This window comes from Polyodon spathula, chromosome 11, assembly GCF_017654505.1.
Source record: "Polyodon spathula isolate WHYD16114869_AA chromosome 11, ASM1765450v1, whole genome shotgun sequence".
NCBI classification, from domain to species: Eukaryota; Metazoa; Chordata; class Actinopteri; order Acipenseriformes; family Polyodontidae; genus Polyodon; species Polyodon spathula.
This window is the reverse complement of record NC_054544.1, coordinates 1,132,910-1,159,374: the sequence shown is the minus strand read 5'-3', so window position 1 is coordinate 1,159,374 and position 26,465 is coordinate 1,132,910. Positions and strand designations below refer to the sequence as shown.

Below are 26,465 nucleotides of genomic sequence, written 5' to 3'. Positions count from 1 at the left end.
GTCATGGATTCATGTAAGATAAAGGTTAAGCAGAGGTAATAGGATGGAATGAATAGCACAAGCAGTAGCATTGCTGGATTAAATCCTCAAAGTTATATATATATACTCAAATCACAGAAGAGTAACACGTGAACTCAGATCACAGGAGAGTGACAAGTGAACTCAAATCACAGGAGAGTAACACGTGAACTCAAATCACAGGAGAGTGACAAGTGAACTCAAATCACAGGAGAGTAACAAGTGAATTCAAATCACAGGAGAGTAACAAGTGAACTCAAATCACAGGGATGGCAGAGGTTGAAACCAAGCTGGGGGGGGGTGGATGACTCCTGATTATGCTGTATGCTAGTTTCCATGGTAACCCAGTGAATGGTTGACTCCACCAGCATTGGAAACATTGTTTTTTTTATTATTTTGTTGTATGATTATATGGCATGGAATCCCAGCTTCACCAGTGCTGCAGATGATGCAGATGTTCAGTATTTCAAGGATTCCTACTAGCTTTTGTAAAACTGTTTCATTAAGTGTCCTGCTTTGCATTATTTAATACTCACCCCTGCTTCCTCATTCTCCAGTTTGTCTTCATCTACTAAAAATACAATTAGGAACACACGTGACAGCTCAGATAAGAGGGTAATATAATACCTGAGTGTTAAACTTGGGCAGGACAGTGTTACAAATCAGGCAAGTCTTAATTACCAAACGCATCAGCAGCTGACTGAGGTCCTTCAGGTCACTGACTCAACTAAGGCGTGTGAAATGAAGCAACATAGTTCACAAAGTGAGTGACGGATTTAGCAGTTCTGGGAACTACTGCTACCAGTGTCCTTACAGCACCAGAGTCATTGTCATAGACATGGTCATGAAGGAGTCCCTGCCCTCTGATAAGCTCTTCTGAAGATATATTTAACAGCATAAGTGATACATAACCATGTACAGTATGTGCATTCCAAGCATTTGAAAAGATATTGAATGTGTTACAAATTTCAAGTGTTTAAAACAACGTCACATTTCCGTTTCACAGTATGAACCATATTTACCCTTCTGTAGGTGTAGCAGCAGCAGCTAGTCTCATAGACAAAGAAGAGATCCATGTGCAAGTTTAATACGATGGGCTGGGCTCTCAGAGCTGTTTTCTCCAAATCATCATTAGGGTTATTTTTGTCTCATGCTCTCAGCTCTCAGCATCAAATGTTGGTTTGATGCACACATTGGTGTCTAATCAACTGATTTCAAAAGTGGTGGATCTGCATTCCACCACGAACTCAATCATTCGAGTAACATCCAGTTTGTGAAAATCAAACATCTAGCCATGTGTGTGAATCTTTTGAGTGTTTCTGTCAGTTAGCATTGTATAAAAGATCAGACTGATTAGTCATTGACCATGCGGCAGAGAACTAAATGCCATTAGAGTTGCCGTTCTCTTTACACAACTCCCCTTCCTCACTCTTTCTCTCTTGATAAATGAGGTTAGTATTGATTCAAGAGTTAGATGTCAGGCCTAGACTGCATTGGTCCTTGATGCTGATCTCATGCTGCTCTCGTCAATGGCTGTAAATCAGCAAGATAACACAAGACAGCTGTGCTTGAGCTTGGGAACTGGAGGTTCAGAGCCTGCCTGCACTGCTACTGTAACTCTCCCAGAGACTTGGGGTTTCAGTCTCCCAGACACTCACTGTAGACCGTACCTCGCTCATAGTTCATGACAGACACTCACTGTAGACCGTACCTCACTCATAGTTCATGACAGGCACTCACTGTAGACCATACTTCACTCATAGTTCATGACAGGCACTCACTGTAGACCATACTTCACTCATAGTTCATGACAGACACTCACTGTAGACCATACTTCACTCATAGTTCATGACAGACACTCACTGTAGACCATACTTCACTCATAGTTCATGACAGACACTCACTGTAGACCATACTTCACTCATAGTTCATGACAGACACTCACTGTAGACCATACTTCACTCATAGTTCATGACAGACACTCACTGTAGACCATACTTCACTCATAGTTCATGACAGACACTCACTGTAGACCATACTTCACTCATAGTTCATGACAGACACTCACTGTAGACCATACTTCACTCATAGTTCATGACAGACACTCACTGTAGACCGTACCTCACTCATAGTTCATGACAGACACTCACTGTAGACCATACTTCACTCATAGTTCATGACAGGCACTCACTGTAGACCATACTTCACTCATAGTTCATGACAGGCACTCACTGTAGACCGTACCTCACTCATAGTTCATGACAGACACTCACTGTAGACCATACTTCACTCATAGTTCATGACAGGCACTCACTGTAGACCATACTTCACTCATAGTTCATGACAGGCACTCACTGTAGACCGTACTTCACTCATAGTTCATGACAGACACTCACTGTAGACCATACTTCACTCATAGTTCATGACAGACACTCACTGTAGACCATACTTCACTCATAGTTCATGACAGACACTCACTGTAGACCGTACCTCACTCATAGTTCATGACAGACACTCACTGTAGACCGTACCTCACTCATAGTTCATGACAGACACTCACTGTAGACCGTACTTCACTCATAGTTCATGACAGACACTCACTGTAGACCATACTTCACTCATAGTTCATGACAGACACTCACTGTAGACCATACTTCACTCATAGTTCATGACAGACACTCACTGTAGACCATACTTCACTCATAGTTCATGACAGACACTCACTGTAGACCGTACCTCACTCATAGTTCATGACAGACACTCACTGTAGACCATACTTCACTCATAGTTCATGACAGGCACTCACTGTAGACCATACTTCACTCATAGTTCATGACAGACACTCACTGTAGACCGTACCTCACTCATAGTTCATGACAGACACTCACTGTAGACCATACTTCACTCATAGTTCATGACAGGCACTCACTGTAGACCATACTTCACTCATAGTTCATGACAGGCACTCACTGTAGACCGTACTTCACTCATAGTTCATGACAGACACTCACTGTAGACCATACTTCACTCATAGTTCATGACAGGCACTCACTGTAGACCGTACCTCACTCATAGTTCATGACAGACACTCACTGTAGACCATACTTCACTCATAGTTCATGACAGGCACTCACTGTAGACCATACTTCACTCATAGTTCATGACAGGCACTCACTGTAGACTGTACTTCACTCATAGTTCATGACAGACACTCACTGTAGACCGTACCTTTGTAAACCTAGGAATTACTGATCTGAGGATTACACCTCAAAAAGATCCCAGGGGATTAGATTAGAGATTAGAATCTATACATGCAGGATGCACTGGGCAAACAGCAAGCACATCAGCCAACAGAGAACTTTAATTGGGTGCAGGGGCACATTTTTTGGTCCTCGGGAGCAAGGATACAGAGTGTTTCACTTTCACTGATCTGCATGAAGCTTGATTGTAACAAAAGTAGTTTATTTTAGTAGGCTTTGATATACAATTAAAAAGTAATATGCACCAGATTAGCAGAAACGCACACAAGCACGCACACACACGGATGCACACGCACACACACGCACACACACACACACACACAGTACATGCGTAACACGGAGGTGCAGCAGCATCGTGTGAGCAGGGTCACCCAGCAGAGGGTTATATTCATACAAATACAGGCACTGTGGTACCAATCTTCTATTGGATAGACACTGTCCTAAAAGCTCTGGGACACGCTAACATTCCTGCCTGCAGGGAAAGCGACACTCTGACAAAGTCGATTTTGTTTTTGGGATGAGGAAAGAGGAACACATAATGCAGGGTACATGAATCACTGCATGGCATAAGAAGGCAGGCCAGGTAGGGGACTAATGCCCCCCCTTACTGATTTAAAACAAAAAAAACTGTGCAATCCCACTGTTTAACATTAATAACTCTGAATAACAGCTATCCTTATGCATATCACAATAGTTCACAAGTACTCTGAGGTTCCGTGTGAATCTGGCAGCACTGACCTATACTTCAAGATACAAAACTTTAACTAGAGCCTAGTACTAGAAGCAGGAGGCTGAGTATAACAGGTGGCCATTGAATGACAACAGCCCACTGTATGCAGACTCATTGCAATAAAACCGTCAGTTCCCCAGATTCCTATTGTGCATTCCCTGCTCTCACTGGATTTCAGCACTATCAACCACAGCGCCCTCTAGTGGAGTTGGAAGGCCCTGTACGCACTGTCAGACTCTTGGCTGGAATCGCTGGAAGCAGTAAACTTTCTGAATTCAGCAGCCTTCTGGCTCAAGACAGGAGCTCCGGATTGTGTGTTTTATCCAAATCTACTTTATTATGTAATCCTTATTTAAAAAAAAAAAATAATAATAATAATGTTGAATCTATTGACTGTTTATATATTTGACAATAATAAAATAGACAATATCACACATAAAAGCAATTAAAAGATAAAAGAGAAAGGAGACAAAGAAAGAAGAACTAAATAAAGAGGGCGCTGATCAGTGAAACCCGAAAAGAGATTGCAGTACTCAGATTAGGTTAACTAAACCAGAAACCAGTTGCCAGCTGCCAATTTTATCCAACACTGAAGAAAATGTAAATTATGACCCATGCTGGTAAAGAATGAAAACTGCATCAGGAAACAATTCAATCAAGCTGGACTCAAGGTCTTGTATAACATTATCTGCCGAATAACAGCATGCATCTAAATCGATGATCTGAATAGCACCAACTGACTATAACTCGAGTTGTAAAGTACGAGTAACGATAATGTATTACTCGCAAGGATGCATCTGTAGCTCTGCCAGAGCAGAATATCAGTGATAGAGAGCTCTCCAAACACGTAGGCGGGGCTATGACTGTCGTGCTTTGGCCATGTTGTGAACACCTTGCTTTACGTTTCGTGGCTGTGCATGTGCCAATGTCAGGTTTGTAGGACGTTCGCGCTATATATTTAACTGAATTGTAAAGAAACTTCACTGATCATTCAAATCCAATGTATTTAACATTTTTAAAGTCATTGGGACAAGTTTTGAATCTCTCTCTCTCTCTCTCTCTCTCATAGAATTCTTTTTTTTCACATGCAAACGCATTTTCGAAGGATGGTTATAGTTTTACTATTGATTTTGTGACGAGCATTTAATGTACTGTATTTGTTTATGTATTTATCGATAAGCCTCGCCTCAGACAGTCAACAGCCTGTTGATTATACAGTAGATGATGCATTTTATTAACAATACGAAGCAAACGGAATACATGGACCAGTGAAACAAATTGTGAAAATAGTGCTCTTCACAGTAGATACACGTTAGTGCCACCTGGGTTTTAAATGCATACCTTTGGAATAATATATTTACCATTGCATAATGCAGGGAAGCATAGTGTGCATGTAATTCTGATGCAGTAGCTTTACCTACATCTCTTGAATTTTACAGTATGTTTGGAAGAACTCGGAATCTGCTTGGAGTCCTGTAGCCTTGCATATTATTAATGAGCTGTTTTTGTTGTTGTCCACAGGTCAGATTTTTGTGTAGTGTTTTCAGCATTTGAAAATGACGGGCCAGTTCAACAGAAAGCTCTTACTGTTTGTGCAGAAGTACCGGACTGGGCTGCTGGCGGCTTCTTGTGGGGGAATATTCACTGTCAATATTTTATACCATGTGTTTCCTGAGGAAACCTACAGAAAGCTCTACCAGGCCTGGCATCAAGGGGAGCCGGTCAGCCTTTCAGACAAGCTGCAGAACACCTTCCAAGAGGTCCTGAAGGATGCAGGGGTCAGCTCTCCACAGAGCTACAGCGCGTTCGCAGCATTCGGCTTCCACCCGGTGGCAGCTGGGATACCCTGGGCCCCTGCCGGTGCTCATGTTGGCATCCCTGCCAACTTCAACAGCACTGCCAAGGATGCAGGAGGGATCACCGACAGGGTGGTCCTGATAAACGGGAAGGAAGTGGACTGGGACAGCAGCACTGGCAGGTCCCTCAAGGAAGCCTTGACGTTTTCCCGGGAGGCGCAGAAATTCTCTGTTGCGAGAGAGGTCATTGGTTTGGAAAGCGGTGGTCCTGTCTTGAGTGCAGCTGTGGCTCCGGTGTGCGTAGCTGGCACTTCCTTTTCTGCGGTTGCCATCAAGCAAATCTTCAGCCTGTACACTGGCCCCCTGCTACTGCGTGGGCTTGTGAACCTAGCCGTGGCTGCTTCTGGGGCTGCTTGTTACTTTCTCACGTCTGACGCAGTCAGCCAGTGGCTCGATTATAGATCAGACAGAAAGGCAGCCGGTATTTCTAAAGAATATGCCAGAGGCGGCGTCGAGTTTTATGATAAAATGTTGTCCAGAAACAGGACCCTTCGCATTTTGATGGGAAAGAGCGGAGAAGTGATGTACGCCCCGAGTGGCAACTTGTTCCCCACGCACTGGATCAGATTGAAACATGCGCCGTACACATCCAGAAAAGCAGCGATCGTCAGCCTTCTAGAAGAGCAGGAGCAGTAAGAGAAGTACGCTATAGACTTCCATATAGGAACACTGTACACGAATGTAATGTCATATTGAGCATGTAAATGTTAACGTCTGCTTGACTTCCAGAGAAGACGTGGATTTCAATAGCCACCGATCAAGTGGAAACTCATTGTTCCACACAAGCGATTCTTTCTCTACTTTCAGTTTTAAAAACAACACACACCGATGTTTGTTTGTTTGTTTGTTTATTTATCTGTTTGTTTTTATTAGAAATGCACAAAAGGGTATTAAGGAACAAGCCACCAAGCTAACACGTATGTCCAGGTTTTCAAACTGAATGTCCTTTTCTGGATCACATGTGATGCAGTGCTCAGCCACCCTTCTAAATTGTTATTTTGTAAATGCAGAAACGGAGTCTAGTCACTAAATAAAGCTGCTTTTCTCATGTGAAATTGCTTGTGCTTGACAGGGTTAAAGCACTTCCTTGCTGAAGCTGCGATTCCTGGGTATTTTTGTTATTTTGAGTGTGCTTGGCTGACCAGGTGGAATGCTGTTGGGTAAGACCTTGCCACGCTGAGACGCTCTGAAGAAGGTTAAAGGGTCCTGCAGGGATCTGGCCAGATGGTGTTTATTTGTCCTAATTCTGCCCTGGCCAGTCGCACAGCGACCACTATGAGGAGCTGCATGTGTCCTGCTGTGTGATTCTGTGAGGCACGTGGCTAAATGTCAATGAATTATTGATACAAGGGATTCTATTTAATACATCAGAACAGTGGCGGATTTAAAAAACCTCTATTTAAAATATATTCAAAAATCAATTCAGTAGACTGTATGGTGTGTAAAACCCTCTTATGATACAGTAGTCAAACAACTAGCGATTGTTATTTCTGGCCCTGTCTCAAATTCTGTTGTGGTAGATCAGCACAGTTAAGCTGAATAGAAATGTGAATGAATGAATGAGACAGCAACACCATGCCAGCTGCTGGTAATCATTTGCTGTTACTGTGTGCTCCGGGAAATCAACTTCATTTTGTAATAAATACACAGGTTTGGAAAATCAGCCCTTCTGGATGAAAAACAAAGTCATGGTTTGGGATTGTGTTATCCACTACATTGTGTTATCCACAGCATTGTGTTATCCTGCACATTGTGTTATCCAGTACGCTGGTTTCTGTAAAGTGGAACTGCTCTATACGAAAGACTGTGAGATAGTATTTTTGTCATTAAGTGTGGAAAACATCAGAGAAAGTTGTATTTTATTTATTATTTCTGAAAAATGATTAGATTTAGTTTTGCTCTTCAATACTTTTATGAATGTATAAGAATGGCATTGAATCTGCCAGTAGGTGTCGCTAAAGCTCTCTTAAAGGAGTCACACTACATTGTGAGTGAATGGCACGTACAGGTATCTGTTCCTTTTTTCACAGGCTGGCGCTGCCAGCTGTACTGTACCGTATCTTTGAATGCAAAGTGCAATAAAATTGGTATCAAATAATTGGTAAACAAACGCAAACACTGTGTCCCTGACCGTTCCCTTCTGCAAGAGAAACGCGGGGAGACTGCCAGCAGTTGGTCACCATGACTGACACAATTAGGTTAATATGAATCCTTGCCAGAAATGATGTTTATTACAGAATACTAAACAGCTCTTTATCAACAGAGATATAGAAACACAAGACGAGGTACAGAGAGACTAGCCGTGGTGCCCTCGGACACAGATCTGCTGTCTTGTTTTCTTTCGGACATGAGCAGGCATTAAGTAAATACATCGAGGGAAATTGGACAGATTATTTGATTAATTGATGCACAGTGACACCCAATGGTCAAATGGTGTCTTAAAAGCTGTATAACTTACATAAATAAGCAAGGTTACTGGTAATTTATTAAATAAACTAAATTAAATGTAACCCTCTACTGTTGGAATTGTCAGTAGATGCCTAATTCTTCTTGTGTGCCCTCCTGTATCACATAACCAGCTGACAAGAGCACAGTGCTTAATATTCAATATACTGTGCACACTCACTTAATAGCATTTCAAACAGGTAAGACATTCAAGATTAGAAAATGAACGTGGTGTCCAGGTATCCACTTAATATCAGGTAAGACCAGGGTGGATTACCATTGCAGATGCAGTGAAACTCATCACCCAGCGCCCTTTAGGCAGATGAAGCGCAATGGAAACAGTGTCTTGTAATGGGGCCGCCTCACTAAGCTTTGCTATGTGGTTATTTCAGGATATTTCAAGAACATTTGAACAGTGTTTCCGCTGATGCAGGCTGTTCCACTGCAGTTTTCTAGACTCTAGAGTAGGGCTGGTCAAAGCTGGCTCTTGCACTCATGGTTTTTGTTCCAGCCTGTTGGAAGTTGTTTAGTGGAACCCAATAGCCCTGCATGAGGACCCTGCAGTAGCTCGTGGACTCTGTGTCCCTGCTGAGCTTGCAGTGGCTCTTCAGAACTGATTGGACGCCCCTAGATGAGCATGCTGACGAAGTTCTGTATCAGCAGCACTTTCATTTTGTATTTCTGTTTAGAGATTTAGATTTACTATCCAGTCAGACTGTGGTACCTTCCTGTGTGTTAACAGTGCAGCGTCACAAGGCTTGCTGATCCACACGCCTGCCTCTCTAGCCCCCTAACAGTATTCTGTTCCCCTATAAATAGGAGCGTCCTCCTCTGTTCACAATGCTTTCACCATCTTGTGTTATTCAAAGAATGTAATCTAAAAGACTGTTCCAATGCAGTCCTTGTAAAAGTTTACACTGTATCTTTGCACACACACTTTTTCAATGGTTACACTATGCATTTACCACAGTTTACCTTGGCCTGCCTTGTTTATTAATATGTTTTGGTATACCTCTTAGTTCTTTGCAACGCTTATCTATGCTTTACCGTGTGTTTTTACTATGCTGTATTGCTGTGCTGTGCTTTTTAGTACGGAGACACTGTAAGGGATTGAAATAGCTGGAGTGGACTGCAGTTAAAGATACAAACAGCAGCAGCAGTTTTTTGAATATCAAGCTATTGAAATATAAATACTCTCCCAGCCTTATTGACTGAAAGAGTCTTATTGAGGACCACAGACACTGTTAAGCAAAAGGGAAGTGTAACCAGACTGCACAGCGCTTTGGTGCCGCTGTCCTCATTAAACACCGCTTATGTGTTTGCATTGTGACGGTGATTTAAAAGAGCGGCGTTGTGGGTCTCAGAGAGCAGTCCTTGTGATGACAGTCTGTGAGAAGCGCCCATTGATTTACAGAAGAGGAAGGTGAGATTCTGAATGCGTATGAAGATGTTGACTGGCAACTGAGTCGACGGGCTGCGTGAGGATGAACTGTTAGCACAAGTCGGGCCAAGGGGAAGTGATGCGGAGAACTGACTCGATACTAAAAATAAACTGGTTAACACAGAAATAAAACTGCGACCACTCAACAGATCTCTGCAACGTGGTCGGAACACACATGCAGGGGGGGAACCACCTGCGCCAATGGAAATAATTCATAGGAGGCGCTCAGCAGTTCACACTGAAAACCCCCGTTCACTTCTGTTATTGCAACGACGTGCAAGTAAGATCATTCTGTGACAGCTAGGAAAAACTGACAATCCACTCAACTACATGTGAGAATAACCCTTAACCAACTGTTACATTTGTAAGATTTCCTACCCGTTTGTCGCGCTGATATTAAATCACTTGGATTTGTCGATTTTGAAGTTTGTTGGTCTTTTTCATTGTGCATCATGAGTTGGATCCGATATGATCAAGACAAAGGTCAGAAATGCAAGCAAGAATAATTCGTGTATTAAATTAGGTCGATGGTAATTAGTAATAGAATATGTACGATACTGTGCGAAACCGTGTTAATGTTCATGTGTCATGAAAGGTGCGCTTAATGAACACATAATGCATCCACAATACAGCAATCGTAATATTTTAAAAGCAACATTATTATACTTTCACTTTTTTCCCTATTTTTTTTATTTTTTATTTATTTTTATTATCAATGCAGAAATGACACAGACGAGGGACATAGTGGATAGGAACATGAGAACAGTGATCAGGAGCTACAGTCGGTATTACCAGGGGTTGATTCATCGCATTCAGATTGCATTACTGACATGCTAGGAGATGAATAACATGGAGACATTGTAAACTGTTTAACCTCGTTAAACGACGAGTTATTGGGGTAGCAAATCATGTGACTTACACGGTAGTTTAAAAATGTTACCTCGTGAGTAAAGGCTATGACTGAAGGTTTCACGCCTCCCCATTTACATTTCAGAATAAAACATTTTCATAACAAAATAATAAGCTTTACAATAAAGAAAATGTCACTATTACAGCTTGCATTAAAATACCATATAATAGCATCAAATATCACATTGGTAGTTCTGACGTTTTTGTAGACAAGCACGCTTGAATTCCATTGTTCAGTATGTGAGTTATACTTCAGTCTTGAATCACTATTGTTTCTCGTTTGACACGTGGGTGTCATGTATGATTTGTGCTTGCACACTGAGAGGTGGCTGAATTTTACTCACCTATGTGTTTTTTTTTAAGATTGAGAAGGCAGTTATTTTAGCAGGGGGTCACAGATAACAACCACACCTCTCGCTGTCCCTTTCTTGGGGGGTATGCTAAGTGTCTTACACATGTCCTATTCTGTCGGTGTGGTCTACTCCCGCGATACTATTGAACTATATCACAGCGCCCACTGAATTCGCAGTGAGCACCACGCCCCCCGCCCCGCCCTCCCCGCGCCCCACGCCCCCGCCACGCCCCCGCCCCGCCTCCCCCGCTCCACGGCCCCGCCCCCGCCCCCGCCCCCGCCACCGCGGCGTTGCTGAGGCTGCGCTTTGTTGCGTTGCTATGCTGTTGCTTGCTTGGAGCTGCTGCGGCGGACTGGCTCGTAACGTACGCTATCTACGGAGGAAAGAACGGCTTTCACGTTTTTCATTTCACCACTAGGCTTTTTTTTTTTTTTTTTTTTTTTTTTAACTAGAAGGGATTTTAACTAAGAAGCGGCGTATGTGTTGGGGGAGCGGCGTCTCCTCCCCGAGGTCGCGTTTGGTTGGTGCTCCCGGTTTTGGATTATGGTTGTGTTGCTGGTTTGGCGTTTCCAGGCGTGAGGAGGACGAGGACGAGGACGAGGACGAGGACGAGGACAGAGGCCCGCACACTCTGGTGTCAGACTGAATTCAGCACGGGATGCTAACGATGTAGCTGCGCGGCTCCAGCGGCGCCGTGCAACTGCAATTCTTTTTATTGTTGTAGTGTTTTTTTTGTTGTTTTGTTTTTTTTTATATATTTTTGTTTTCTGTTTTTAATTTCACTCCATAAAACTGGAACCTCCTGGCGCTGTTTATGAAGGTACGTAGCGGGTCTGTTTTTTAATTCTGTTTTATCTTAGCTTGCATGCTTTAACGTCTGGAGTCGAGAGACTGGGAGGACGGATCACTGGTTCTGGGTTCGCTTTCGGACAGTCGCAGAAATCACACAGGAGTGAGTAATCGAGCTTTTCAGGAAGAATGTCGAGTTTGTGTTCGCTTCATTGGAATGCCAGCGGGAATTTTGTTAAGAAGTACATTGTAATTGAGCTGATGCAATGAACTAGCTGACTTTTGTGATTCATGCTGAGTTTTGATCGCATTCCTGGTTGTTTGCACTGTGTGTTTTTGTGTTGCACAACCCCGGCATGACTGGGTTTTGATTACCTGTCAAGATCAGTGCGGTGGTTAATGTTTTCAAGGCGAGTGGATCGTTTGTCTAATATAATATCAACTGCTCCACAGAGACTCGGTGTTCAACTTTGCATTAGCATTCAAATTACTGTTGATAACATAGTACGATGTCTCAAACTGTTTTAAACTGTGGAAGCAGTCTCAGTTATTTCACTATGATGTGATTATTTCACTATGCTGTGCTTTGTTCGAATCCAAGCTATGCAGCAGTGCGCTGGTTTTTACCCATTATCGATGGGTTTAGTTAATAATTTGCTTCTTGATTAAAAACATACGGAGAGTCAGTGTTGGAAACATCGCTGAAGCCTTCCACGACATAGTCTGCGGCGTTTTGTTTTGATTTAAATGCAGTTTTGAGCGGTTATTCCAATGTTTGACTTTTAGTTTTACCATCGGAGTACCGGTCAAAAACAAACAAACAAAAAAAACAACAACACTTGACTGAGTAAATCATTACTTATCAGATTCGACTGCTCTTCCCAGGTCTCCTTGTGGCATCGACTAGCTGCTGCTTTTCTATTCGTATTTTCCATTGATAACACAAATCTAGTGTTAACAGTTTTTTTTTTTTTTTTATTGTGTGTTCAGTTAAGCCACTAAAACAACAGTATTGTCAATCCTGTTTTAATTTTTCAAAACACATTTGAAATGTGTAAAGCTATTGGCTCGATGTCTGATTGTGGAAACACCCTTACTGTAAGCAGTGTTCACCGATTGTCTGACACATGAAATGACACACCAGTTGAATCGGCAGCTGTCTATTGTATGCTAACCTTGCAAACACGACACTGTCAATGCTTATGGATAGCATCTGTGAGTCCACACGATTCCGCTTGCGTTTTCAGACAGAATGCTGAGACCCCCTGCATGCGAGCTCTAATTCCTCTATAGATGGACTGGAGAATGGACTATTGAACTGAACAAAAACATTAAGGTTATCCTTGCATAGGACATCTCTCACTGTTTTCCAAATGAACAGGTCACAAGAAATAAATCATACCTAGAAGAAAACAAGACAGCAATGAAGTGGTATGCACAAATGGTATGGAAAACAAGACAGCAATGAAGTGGTATGGAAAACAAGACAGCAATGAAGTGGTATGGAAAACAAGACAGCAATGAAGTGGTATGGAAAACAAGACAGCAATGAAGTGGTGTGTACAAATGCTAAATGGTCCATGGTGCCGTTTACTGAGCAGTCAAATGTTTTGGACTACTTCTCCGGTCATGAGGTTTTGTACTGAAATGCTTTACAGTGTATGAGTGGCATCTTGCATTGAGGCAACAGCAATGTCTTTTGCAGGTACAGTGATTGCATGCGGACTGTATGTAAACCAGTCAGCTTGGCATATACAATCTGTTTCAAAATTCAATCTAAAATCGAATATAAAAAGATACAAAATCATTAACAGTGGTCAGTGACGTAGTGTTAATGAACTCTACAGTATGTATTCTCTGTGCTGACCTGAGCCATCAGCTTGTACATGATTGACATATTAGAATAGAAGTCTTGTTCATTTCTTTCAAAACCTGTTAACTACAGTAACCACACTGGAATATTGCTTGGATAACACAGTATATTCTCTGATGTCATTTTTTATGTGTTTGCTTGTACTTTTACCAGTCAGTTGTGACATATTCAGAATAGAAAATGTACTGTTTACTTGAATTCTTGCTGAATGTAACTGTTCCATCTCAGGCACTTGAAGAAAGTCCTCCACCCCAGTATAGACTGACTTGCCTTTTATTTCTAGAGAACAAGACGCAGGCTTGACTTGCACATGAAGTGGCATGGCTAAGCGCTGTACACACAGTACCCAGGTGATGTCATGGTTGTGTATTGAAGTGCACAGGTCCTGTAGCAGCGGATTCCTCTGATTGCTCTGCTGTCAGCCACTCTGGCTCTGTTGTATTGTTTTATCATGTCCGCAGCTCAATTGCTATTCTACAATGGGTTAGGGCTTGCAGTTGTGTTCTGTGGTATCAGCTGAAGAGATCAGTGTTGTTAAGCAGATAACATCCTACACAAATCCACAGTGAATTTTTTACCAGGACTCTGCTGTATGCAGGAGCACGCAGCTGTAGGGGAATGCCATTCTTAGGCAAAAAAGCCTGTCTTATACATGGCTGAATCATTGCCTGCATTCTGTTTAACTTTGTTTTATCAGAGGTATTGCATGACTGATTCCAGTACACATGTTTTGATGTGGCCTTTATTCTCTTGTGAAGCTGGCACTGTAGAATCTAAGATAAATATCTACTGTACAGCCTGAGCACTGGTAACGATTCCGAAATCGCTGTGATTCACTTTGTAACGGATATAAATATAAATTAAAAAAACAAGTGTCCCTTCTCAACTGCTTCCCAAAAAACACATCTTCCCTTTGTTTTGTGTATTTCCCAATCGATTCATTCACAGGCGGTGAAATAGATTCCTTAAACCCATTTATTCTAGTTTGGTAACGGGTGGCTGGATGTAACAAAGTAAATGAAACAGATGTTGAAGTGTGTATGCTCTGCACTGAATGCTCAGTGAATATGTTTTCTTTTTGCCTTGTTAAGGGAGGGGATACAGTGGTAGATTTGAGAAACACTGCAGAAGGGTTTCGGTTGCATTCCTGTTCTGCAGTGAATGAGTGAGGGAGCGAGCTGAAGCAGATGAAACCATTGCATTGGTGCAGAGGGGAATGCCCTGAATGTGATAGATGCGAGAGTAAGGAAAATGAATAGCTGGGTTTAGTGCACCCTCTGGCTGGTTTAGGGGTGTTCGGCAGCTCTGGACATGAGCGAAGCAAGCACAGATTGTTCTGCAGCTTTAACAATGAAAGAAACCAAGGAATGAGAATGGCAGAGGAATTCTGTTGCTGGTGATGTTGTATTACAATATTTTGATGCATAAAACAGGCACATTCTTTTCTTTCAATGCTGCTTTGCTTAGATACATCTTGTTGGGGGGGGGGGGGTGCTGTGTAAAGAACGATAAAGAAACTGTTGATGAAAATGATTTGTAAAGGGGCATTGATAGAGCTGTGTTGAATGTTATATGAGCTGTAATATACGTGCTGTATACTATAGCAAAGGCATAACAGAATTACACTACAATACCTTGCAACCAATTCTATTGAACTTTGTGACAAATATTGAATGGTGTTTTATAATTTACAATTCTGAGGTTTACAGTAGTTGACTCGGCTGTATTAACAGATATTTGTGACTCTTATCACATAGGTATCATGATGTCGTGCGTTAGCACAGTAGCTCAAGAAACATAAAACTTAATAGAGTGAGTTGGACCCAATGGCAGAACCCTGTTCCACTGTAAAGCAGTGTTTCCACATGCTTGCTTGCTCAGTCACAGTGTTTCCTGTGACTTTCATTTTATTTTATTTATTTTAAACATGCTGCTGATCAGCTGTGACTGAAATGATGCTATTTGTTAGCAAGAGTTTAGGTGATGCAGCTGGGCATTCCACAGACAAGCAGGGCAGCTGGCCAATGCCTGGACAACACAACATACGAGTCATGTGACCTGAGGCACAGTTACAGGGCAGTCTGCACAATTGATAAGTCTTGTAATTGACAGCTGAAGCAGATTTGCCCGAGGCTTAACCTGACCTTATGAGGCAGGTCGTATTGCTGGGTGGACTTGGAGTTTATTATGAAGTGAATTTTTTCAAACACTTGTTACTGTGCAAGGGTGAACCGCTCCGGTTTAGTGAAATATTTCTAGGTCTGTGGTTTATAATAACCTTAAAGGTTTTTGTTTTGATATTCTGATTTCCATATTAAATCTGAAGTGTGTTTTTTTTCTTTCTTCCACCGTAGGTCATTGTGAGTTCATAATGCCATTGCTGTTTAGGGTTTATGTATTTTTTACACAGTTAGTGTCGGTGTACAGTAACACTCCTGCTTTCCATGTGGAGGCCTGAGCATGTACACTTGTAGCTTCCAAATACACACTTGACTACAGTAGAAATGCCGGGGTATGTGTTTAACAGGAAAGCAAACAGGTTTTTAAGGCTACTTTTGTGATTTGTACCAGTGAGCGTCACCAGTTTAAAATATGCTACTGGCCCATTTAAATGACACAAACCCTACCGTGACAGAAGGGTATTGCTTACATTTATGAATCCCTTCTTGTATGCATAAGAATTTAGTAGACATGTAGTGTTAATATTGGCATTTAATTTATAAAAGATTTAAATGAAGTATGACCAGCTTTTAGTGATTTCCGACCTGGACTGTAGATTTAATTGTATTTTAAATCTTTTTTAAATAGTTGAATAGCAGTTGTGGCTATTGAAGATAATATTTTGCAGGTGATGCCAGCCAGTCTCCCTAACAAGTTTGAATGTGTCTGTATGCCATGCTTTACTTTAGATATGTGCCATGAGTACTTTGAAGATAAACTTGTTTATCTCGCTTCCACCACAGAGCAGATCGAGGTTATTTTATGTACCGGTACTTTTAATTTCCTGGCGTGGGTGTGAGGCATTGCTGTTTGCTTTCACTGCAACTGACCTTTAAATTAAAAGCAGGTATTGCACATAAGCAGTGGTTTGTAAAATCTTCTGTATAGTTTTTTTAATTTAGGGTTTGCTGGAGTTTAGTTTTAGCCGTCTTCTGCAGTAACGTTTGCCTGATACCCTGATAGGCATGTGTTAACTTTGACAGCTGCCCTCAATGTCTGTGTATGAATGGGTTATGAACAGTTCAGAGAAAATGCCTCTGCTGTTTTACGACAAGTTGAAAAATATGTGAAAACTGAATTAGACGGTCACCAAAAAAAATTAAATAAATGATGTGATTTAAATGAAGTTCAGGTGTTTGTAAAGACATTTGTTCTACTGCAGTGTAGCCACAATCTTGCAGTTATGAGAAATCCATATAGTTGAAGTTGTATAGTTTGGGTCACTGGTACTCCTACAAAGGAAAAGACTCTTAGTGGACTTAGAAATAAGCAAATTGAACCCCCCCCCCCCCCAATAGCCCAGGAAAGAAGGGACAACCCTGTGGATTTCTCAACAACACACATGGATTTGATTGAATTTAGTGTTGGTGCTAAAGGTAGCCAGAGGGTGTGGAACGTGCAAGATGACTCCCTGTTGTTCATGTCGGGCTGCAGTTTATGTTTTCATAGCTTTAACAGTGATATACTCACCCAGACTTAAAAAGGGAAATGCCTGCAGCTGAGACAGCAGATTATTTAATCACTGTGCTTCTTGGAGGTGGGGAAAAAAAGGTGCATCATTTGTGGCAAATCCATTGCTTCCTACAATACAGTAGCTGTCTTTATTTGTTATATAATGAATAGTGTGTGTACATTGCTTATTTATTATTATTATTTTGCTAGTCAAGCTTGTCACAAATCGCTTGTTAATGTCCCTTTCCTCTTATTTGTACTACGTTGTTAGAGAATAATAATGTCTTTTTAAATGAGTGACCTGAAGTACCCTGTTTTGTGCGCTTTATTGCAAAAATAAGAGTTAGCATCATTTTATTTGTGGGACACATATTTAAAAGAAAAAAAACAAACATACAGTACAACAAACATGTACAGTAGCAAGTTTGCAAATGTCAGATAAATAATATAAATATAAATATAAATAAGTCAGTTAGAATGTATGTCTAAGACAAGTGAGAATCACAGACTTGCAGTATAGAGTCAGTAGGTGGGTGCTACTGAAAGAGGCACAGTGGAGCATGCTTCAATTTGTACCTTGAGAGAACACTAGGAAGCACTTTGCTGTTTCAGCATGACGATGACCCAAACACACAACTGCTGTTTTAGCCAGCTGGCTGGGAAAGGTCAATGTACTGTAGCCCACTCGTGTGCTCTTTCTTAACTTAGCCTGCACAGCAGATGTGTCAGTCACTGAAACACTAAAACAAGGAGAGCAGGATGTGTTCAGCTTGGTAGGAGGAATTGAATCCACCGTGCAAAAGGCAGAGCAGTCGTTCTTGAAAAGTTTAGCTCCTGATTGACACTTACCAAGGGTTTGCATTTTCTTATGCTACTAAAAATTCTGGCAAGGTGATAAAATGTTCAGGAACTAAAATTTATGGCCACAAGCCATTGTGCAAAGTGTTGATTAAAATCTGCCATGCCTTTTTTTCATGGAATTGCTAAGTGTACAGAAGGTTGCTGTTATCGTTCACATCCATTCTGATATCGGCCATAGTTTTCAACACGCACCAGGTTTTTTAAAAGACAGCTGCCCAGTAGGAATTTGAGACATGATTAACACAGTGTAAAGTGAAATGCCACAGTTAGCTGAACAAGTAAGAAAGATGACATGTGCCAGATTTATTTTCTACCCGAAATCACCTGTTGGCTCCAATCCCAAGAATTTTGTATGGGAAAGAACGGCACAATACTTATTCTCTTTCAATTAATGGGGACCTGTAAGGTAGGTTAGCCAATAAAAGCATTCAGAATATTTTTGACATTGTACTGTATCATGAAATCCCAAATGGTCAGCTAAATCTAAACCTGATACTCGTGTGGCAAGTGTTTTCTAAGTAAAAGAAATAGAGCACCCTCCGTGTTCTCTTTTGTACATGTAACAAGGTTCTCTGTGGTGTTTTTGTAAGCTACTATACAGTATTGCATGGAAAACTGGGATACTGTAGCTTGAATGGTTCTAGGTCGCCTTTTGCTGAAGTCCATTAAAGTTAAAGGCATGCATGTTGAGTGAAGGACTTGACCCTGCTTGTGAACTATAGTTCTTCGGGTGACCAAGCTTTGCACACTAACTAACCAGATTATGCAGTGTCGTGAATGCTATTCACATGCAAATACATGTGGTGAATTTCCCAGTGCTCCCCACTTTGTAATTCCTTGCATTCAGTGTTTTCAGTATCGAAATGTTAATACATTGGTACTGTACACTATGCACTTTGATCAGACAGAGATGCCTTTTTGTCTCTGGTATGTAATTGTTCTTCAGCTCCTGTACTGTATTATTCATGTCCATATTATCCTGATCTCAGATTCGGTAATCATTTTAAAGCTGGGCTGGTTAGGTTATGTACTTTAACATTTCAGTCAGATGTGTTCGGCAAACTGCTACAAAGACTCTAGGACAAAGAACAAACCGAGTAAATGTATTCAAACTCCTAATTTGCATTGCTTTTATATGTTTGGGTCTGTAGATTATATGTTTTAATGAACTTGGGCATTCTTCTGTAGCTTTTTAATAATCTATCTAAAGGGATCTAGTAATTACTGATTAAAGTGCCTTGGAGAACAAGCAAACCCCCAGTCTATTGATGTTTCACTGTAATGGTAATCTCTTTATAGACAATTTGTTGTCTCTTGGGGCTGAAATAGTGTGGAAGTGCAGAAAAACAAGAGAGCACAGCGTACTGACAGCTCCTTCACACTGTACACACTTGGGGTGTACATTTCTTATTTTTCAGTGTACCAGTACATCTGTTTTTGTAAAGGTGTTGCATGCATCAGGATTTTGAATTTCTGTTGTACTTGTAAGCAGTGTGTTACAGTGTGAATATTTCGCCCTGCTTAGGTACGGGAGATGAGTTTTTGGTCGCAGTGTTTTTGGATTCAGTGTTCATTTTGTGTCCTGCCCATGTTTCTTCATGGCTTCATTGCATGGGATTGTTCATATTCATGCTTGTCTGTATAATGAAGATGAATGCGTGTCATCCCAGGCCATGTGGGTCAGGGGAGGGCTGCTCGACCCTCTCAATGATGTAGACACTTCAGTTATCATTTTGTAGGAAAGCTTTAACGTGATTCTACCGTTCTGTCAAGATCATCCTTCACACAGAGAAATATAGGCAACTGTACCTACAGTATTCCACTTGCATTCTCAGTCTCTGCTTTCTTGTCACTGTGCAGGAGCAGGGTGTTCTTTGATCCTGTACTATGAACAACATTGAAACAGTAAAGTGCAGTGTGGGGCAGAGACCCTGGAAGGGCGGGAGTTTTATATTGTGTAAAATTTGCACAGTGTTTGTGGTTCTTAACACCGCTTATCTGGTGTCTTCAGATGTACTGAAAGCAGCTGTTGACAAGGGGAGAGGAAAGCGGTTTGTGCTGTTATTAACAGGGTGACACAGCTTGTATTTGAGATAGAAAGAATAGGCCTGCAGTAGAATCGTCAAAACCAGGACTGAATTGCGACCATTCGGTTTGAATTTCTATTAAATTGAAGCCAAATGTTTGAAAGTTAAAACGTTTGGTTTACATTTCATTTGAGTTGTGTTTTTAATGTGTTTACATGTATCAGTACTATGAAAAAAAAAAAGAAGAGTCTAGCAAACAGTCCTGTTTCTTTGACCCTATGAAACAATATACTGTCAAATTTTAATAAAAATCTCTATTGTCATGAATTGATACTTTGAAAGGTAAGTGTTGTACCTTTCTTACACTGTGGTATATTTAAAGATGATATTACATAATGGATTGCACTGGCACTCCTTTCTAACTATTGAAGCTGGAGAGGAGTGGCACATGCATCTAATTGACCATCTGTTGCATAGTAACAGTGTGGGAGCTTGGACAGGAATAATAATCAGAACCCTGCTTTTCAGTGATGCAATATGTGCTGGGGAGACACATTCTCCCCCGCCACTGCTTTACCAATCTCAATTCCAAATCATCTGACAATTTTTCTAGATTGCTATGCAAATGCATTTGGCATTAACAGTTCAATCGTCGCATTCTTTCTTTTGTATTTTCTAGCTAGTGATGCAGTGGCGTGCAGTAACGAATCTCTCAGGACTGTTTGAGTCTTGAAAAGGTCCTGGAAGCCAGCGATTGAGACTTCACCTGCTCCTATATTAGAAATGTGGGATGTGCTGATACTCACATTTACACAGTAATTGCCTTTAAGAAGTATTTGTCAGCAGGTATCTAATAAATAAAAACAAAACAAGAAAAGCTCCCCTTCCCTCACTTTTACCAGAGAGTGCCAGTCAATGGCAGCTGACTTCCGCACTGTGTTTTAAAAAACGACTGGAAGTGTATTTTCCTCTCGCCTGGGGCGCTGGCATTTTTACTGAGGCCATAAACTGACAATGAAAATGTATTGCAAAACTAGCAAACGCAATGGATTCGTCACGTAAATATGATCTTTCTTTAACCCTAACGTGAGCCACCGCTGTAGAAACTGGGATATGTGTTTATTTGTTGAGCTGTTTGTTACCCTGAACTATAATCCCACTACAGTCAGTTACTGGGAACCAGGCAAGCATTATTAGGCTAAAAATGTAGCAAGTTCCTGAGTCTCTTTCAGAAGAAATGAATTCCTTCACCTGTCCTATCACTTTTATTAAGCAGGATCTCATCATGTAGCATGTTGCCTAGCATTCTAATTGGAAAGGGACTCAGTCCAGCAAAGAAAACCTACTGTAGTCCTTCTGTAGTTTAGAAAATATTTCATTTTCAATGAAATAAAGGGATCAGCTTTAAACTGTTTTCCCCATACCATTGGGAAATTTCTCCTCCAAGTATAATATTTGTCATACTTTTAATTGTTGGTTCAGCTATATTTTTACAGTTTTAAATGTAACGTTTTTAGTTGGGTGTGCAGTCGTGGTGAACAGACCAAATTTATATTTGGTCTTTTAAAAGTGCTGATTTCCTTTTAGACAATTGCAGCTTGTGTGGTAGAAGCTGGCAATTGGCTGTGGGTGTTGGCAGACTGCCAGGATGACAGCAGTTTGTGGAATTGTGACAATGTCAAACTTGCGTTGCAGAGGGATTTATGCTGCTGAATTTCTGCCTACTGGTTAAAAGCAAAAAAACTAAATTAACCTACTTATTTGAGCTAGATGTATTTGAGCTAGCTGCATTGAAAATTGACGAAGAACTGTATAACAATTTATTTATCTAGATCCTTTATTTTGGGGAACAAAAGCATGAGCTCCTGTACGTGCAGCATGTACATTTTGAGGATTTCCTGAATGCTTCCTCTGAGCTTCAATCTGTTTGGTGTTGCACTACACTAGGTTGTAATGCTGCTCTGGCAATATGCTGTGTGCTGTAATGGGAGAATTCCAGAGTGGGAAGACTGGCATTGCTCTTCTGCTTGTGGGTGCAGTGCTGGTTTATGGGATCCCAGTGAAGGTCACAGGCTAATACAAACTTCCTTTGCAAAACAATTGCGTATTCACTCATCACATTCACTGGCAGTTTGCATGGCTTCCCTGATGTCGGCACCCTGCACTTAACTGGGTTTGAAAAGCCTTTTTTTTTTTTTTTTTGGCTGAAAATTTGAATGGAAACGAAAATAACGTAAATGACAGTGATTTAGCTTGCTTATGGAAAGGGAATTCATAAGAAAGTTTACAAACGAGAGGAGGCCATTCGGCCCATCTTGCTCGTTTGGTTGTTAGTAGCATATTGATCCCAGAATCTCATCAAGGAGCTTCTTGAAGGATCCCAGGGTGTCAGCTTCAACCTCATTGCTGGGGAGTTAGTTCCAGACTCCCACTATTCTCTGTAAAAAAGTGCCTCCTATTCTGTTCTCAATGCCCCTTTATCTAATCTCCATTTCTCCAGGTCAAAAAAGTCCCCTGGGTCAACGCTGTCAATACCTTTTAGAATTTTGAATGCTTGAATAAGATCGCCGCGTAGTCTTCTTTGTTCAAGACTGAATAGATTCAATTCTTTTAGCCTGTCTGCATGTGACATGCCTTTTTAAACCTGGAATAATTCAGATTGCTCTTCTTTGCATTCTTTCTAGAGCAGCAATATCCTTTTTGTAGCGAGGTGACCAGAACTAAACACAATATTCTAGATGAGGTCTTACTAATGCATTGTAAAGTATGAACATTACTTCCCTTGATTTTTAAATTCAACACTTTTCACTGTATATCCAAGCATTTTGTTGGCCTTTTTTATAGCTTCCCCACCTTGATAATCATATTAACCATATAATCACCATTTCTGAGTGATTTTATATATATATATATATATATATATATATATATATATATATATATATATATATATATATATATATATATATTATGCTCGGACAAACACAGAATTTTTCATGTTCGGATATTCGCTTATAATTTAAATATTTGTTTGGATATTTGTTTGTTTTCAAAAAGTAATAAAGCCATTATATTGCTCAGAACGCAGGCAGAGACCGCATAGCAGGAGGGTGTGGTCCGTGTGTACCTGTGTTTTACAGCAAGATGTTACAGTAACACGTCAAAGTAGAAAAATATCACAGGAGTAAAGAGTACATTGTGTAGGCCTTACTTTACCCCAGTGGATTAACTACAAAACAAAGGATGCCAAACAGCAGTTCAAATTAAATGGTGTTTTGTTTATTCCCAAAATAAATAGTATATAAAGTTGACACTGCAGGTTACGTTTACACAGAATTCTGTGTTATATAAGCAGGACATTATAATAAAACGCAAACAAAAACCAGCAGTGCGTTTCTAAAACACAGATGTAAAAGACAACAGATCCCCTTTTCATCCCTAGCCAATAATTTTGTTTGTATTACAAAGTAGTAATATGCAATGCATCGTGTAAAAATGGTTCCACTGCTCCCTGCATCCTCTCTTAAACAAAAAAGCAGCAGAGGTCTCATTATCCCATGTAGCACTGTGCACGTCCCGGGTAACTTAAAACAAACATCCCACTACAGTCTTAGTACTGGAAACCCATTCTTCCCCCAAGCTGCCACTAAAGCAATAGAGCTACTGTATGAGTAATGTTTATTCTCTGGACATTTCAGCGGCACCTCAATTAACTGTTCTGCCATATAGAGGAAATAATATTGGAGTGGGCTTTCCGGAGGGCCCTTCTGGACGTGCATTATCTTCTGCTATTGTGCGCTGGTCCATGTTCGGTGAGAAATGATTTAAAGCAGAGACACACATTCCTGCACCAGCATGGTTTCTTCTGAGTCTCGACCCAACAGTCACACGCGCCATGTGGATGCTGATAACGCAGGATATTTTCTTTATCTTTTAATCTTTATCTTTATGTTTTAATATCAATTATACTATTTGTGTTGGGCATTAGAGTGACAGAGGAATGAAACTTGAGTTCCATCCCATGAAAAGAAATTTCAGTAACAGTTTTGTTCCTATCCTGTCCCACCGGAGTTTTTCCCATCCTGTACTGTTCCGTACATATATACGTTTTATTCATTCCCGTCCCATCCCGTCAACATTTCCTGTTGTATTCCGTCAAGTGATTATTTAAGAAAAAGAAGAGACGGATTTCTTTTAGCCTCTCGCTGTATGACAGACCTTTTAGGCAGGAGATTTTTCTGGTTACCCTTTTTTTTCTTGTTTTTCAGTCTCATCCTGTTCCTAGTTTAATTAAAATGCAATTCACTACCGCCGTATTACCTATTAAAAGAACCACACAAACCTACTTCAAATTTTTAAGTAATGTGTTTCACTACAACTTGAACTCCCAATAAGTTTATTTAATCCACTTATTGGCTGCGGTTGACATATTTAAAATTAGTATAGGTCTTTTGCAGGTTCTCCCCCCCCCAAGACACATGCAAATACTGACATATAAGTTGAGATTAGTAGGAGGTCTTTAGAGGTTTCTCACAAATCTGCAACGTCCTACCCATCTACAGTTTGTAGTAGCGTTTACTACAGAGTTTCTACACAATAATAATTAATGTATTCATTTGCTTAATTGATTTTCAAGTGCACGGAATGCTGGCTAGTGACATCACTGAATGGAGTGTGTCAATTGAAAGGAGTGTCATTGACATGAAGGTTGCAGTGTCTGTCTTAGTAAATCTATAGATACCCCGAAGTCTGAGTACACATTTGATTGGTTCAATTTTACAACCTCTTATGTTGATTGGTTTAATATTACAACATCTATAGTTCTTGTAGCTCGTCTGACAAACCTAAAGTTAGGTACTTCCCACAGCTTTCAGTCTTTTCCTCTCACCCATTCTCGCAGCCTTCAGTTCCAGTCCCATCCGTTCCCACAAACATAAAGGGAACTGTATTCCTGTACTGTGAGAATCCCGCGGGCCCCCCACCCCGTCCTAATGTCACTCTCTGTTGGGCGTGTGTGAAAGAGTTAGGTGCTGCTGTTGTACATGAATTTTCTGCTGTGTTCCCCATCATGATTCCAGTACAGAAGAGCTTTGACTACATTGTGGACGAGCTACAATAGCAGTTTCATTTGAATGATAAGCGACATGAATACTCTTTCTCTTCAGGGTCACTCCACTGAATTACACGTAACCAAACTGCAGTAGTGTTCCTTTGCCAGGTGTACTGTTTCCAGTCTTTTGACGATGAAGCTCGTTTCTTGGCAGAGCAGGTGAGACTCTTCCAATTATCTACTCCCTGAAACTCTCTTCGTATTACTGACCCACATGCTTGTTTTTTTGACACTAGTGTTTGTTATAAGAACCGATAAACATTTGAGGAGGCAGGGCATTCGAAAGGTGAATTCAGGATGTTCGGAAAGAATGGCAGTGCAGTAATGTGTTGTATTTTTAAAAATCTAGCTATGGGTTTAGTCTTGTTGCTATTTTGTGTATTGTTCAGGCTGCAGTGGGTCTAACTTCAGTATCCTGCCTGTGTACTTGTATAAGTTGTCCTCTGTGTATCTTGGCACAAATCTGCAACGTCCTACCCATCTACAGTTTGTAGTAGCGTTTACTACAGAGTTTCTACACAATAATAATTAATGTATTCATTTGCTTAATTGATTTTCAAGTGCACGGAATGCATTATAAAATTTGGCAGGCTTATCGACCTTGTAAATCTTTAAACAAGTTGTTGTACCAGCACAAAATAACTCCTTAAACAAGGAGTGGTACATTATTCAACCTTTGACCAACCAAGGCACTCAGGGGTGTGCCATTCACCGGGTGCGGGGGACAGTTATACTTTTGTCTGTTGGACAAATTGATTTTATTTATTTTTCCCTATGTTCGTTCTGTTGCTAGAAAAACACTCCAGGTGTATTTCTAGAGAGCCACGAAAGTTTCTGAAAACTGACTTGCACCTACACACACAAACATTTAAAGTGTTTACATCCCATCCCTGACTCTTCGGATTGGCTAGCTTTGGATAAAGCTGATCTTCCATTGGTTAGAAGAAACCCAGTAATGGGTGCCTGAGGGCCTCTGGCAAGGTACAGACTAATCTTTTAAACTGAAAGTATTTTAAGTTTTTTGTAAATTGGCAAATAAGTGACACTGCTTTTTAAATGCACGTTAGATCATTAAAATGGTTTTTTTATTTATTTTATTTTTTGTAAAAAATTTTGTAAAA

The 26,465-nt window shown here is 40.7% G+C and overlaps 2 protein-coding genes across 3 annotated transcripts in view; both read left to right on the top strand.

Annotated features, from left to right (window-relative positions):
- Window positions 1-4,871: 4,871 nt before the first annotated feature.
- tmem177 (transmembrane protein 177) lies at window positions 4,872-8,234 on the top strand. Its single transcript, XM_041262924.1, has 2 exons — window positions 4,872-4,940; window positions 5,530-8,234. The coding sequence occupies exon 2, from the start codon at window positions 5,565-5,567 to the stop codon at window positions 6,498-6,500; it is 936 nt and encodes a 311-aa protein (XP_041118858.1). The 5' UTR covers window positions 4,872-4,940; window positions 5,530-5,564; the 3' UTR covers window positions 6,501-8,234.
- Window positions 8,235-11,448: 3,214 nt separating this feature from the next.
- LOC121323135 (tyrosine-protein phosphatase non-receptor type 4-like) overlaps window positions 11,449-26,465 on the top strand; it is a 58,271-nt gene continuing 43,254 nt past the window's right edge. For both annotated transcript variants that reach the window (XM_041263946.1, XM_041263945.1), the window contains exon 1: window positions 11,449-11,832. The gene's annotated coding sequence lies outside the window, so the exon portion shown is untranslated. The remainder of the gene's footprint in view (window positions 11,833-26,465) is intronic.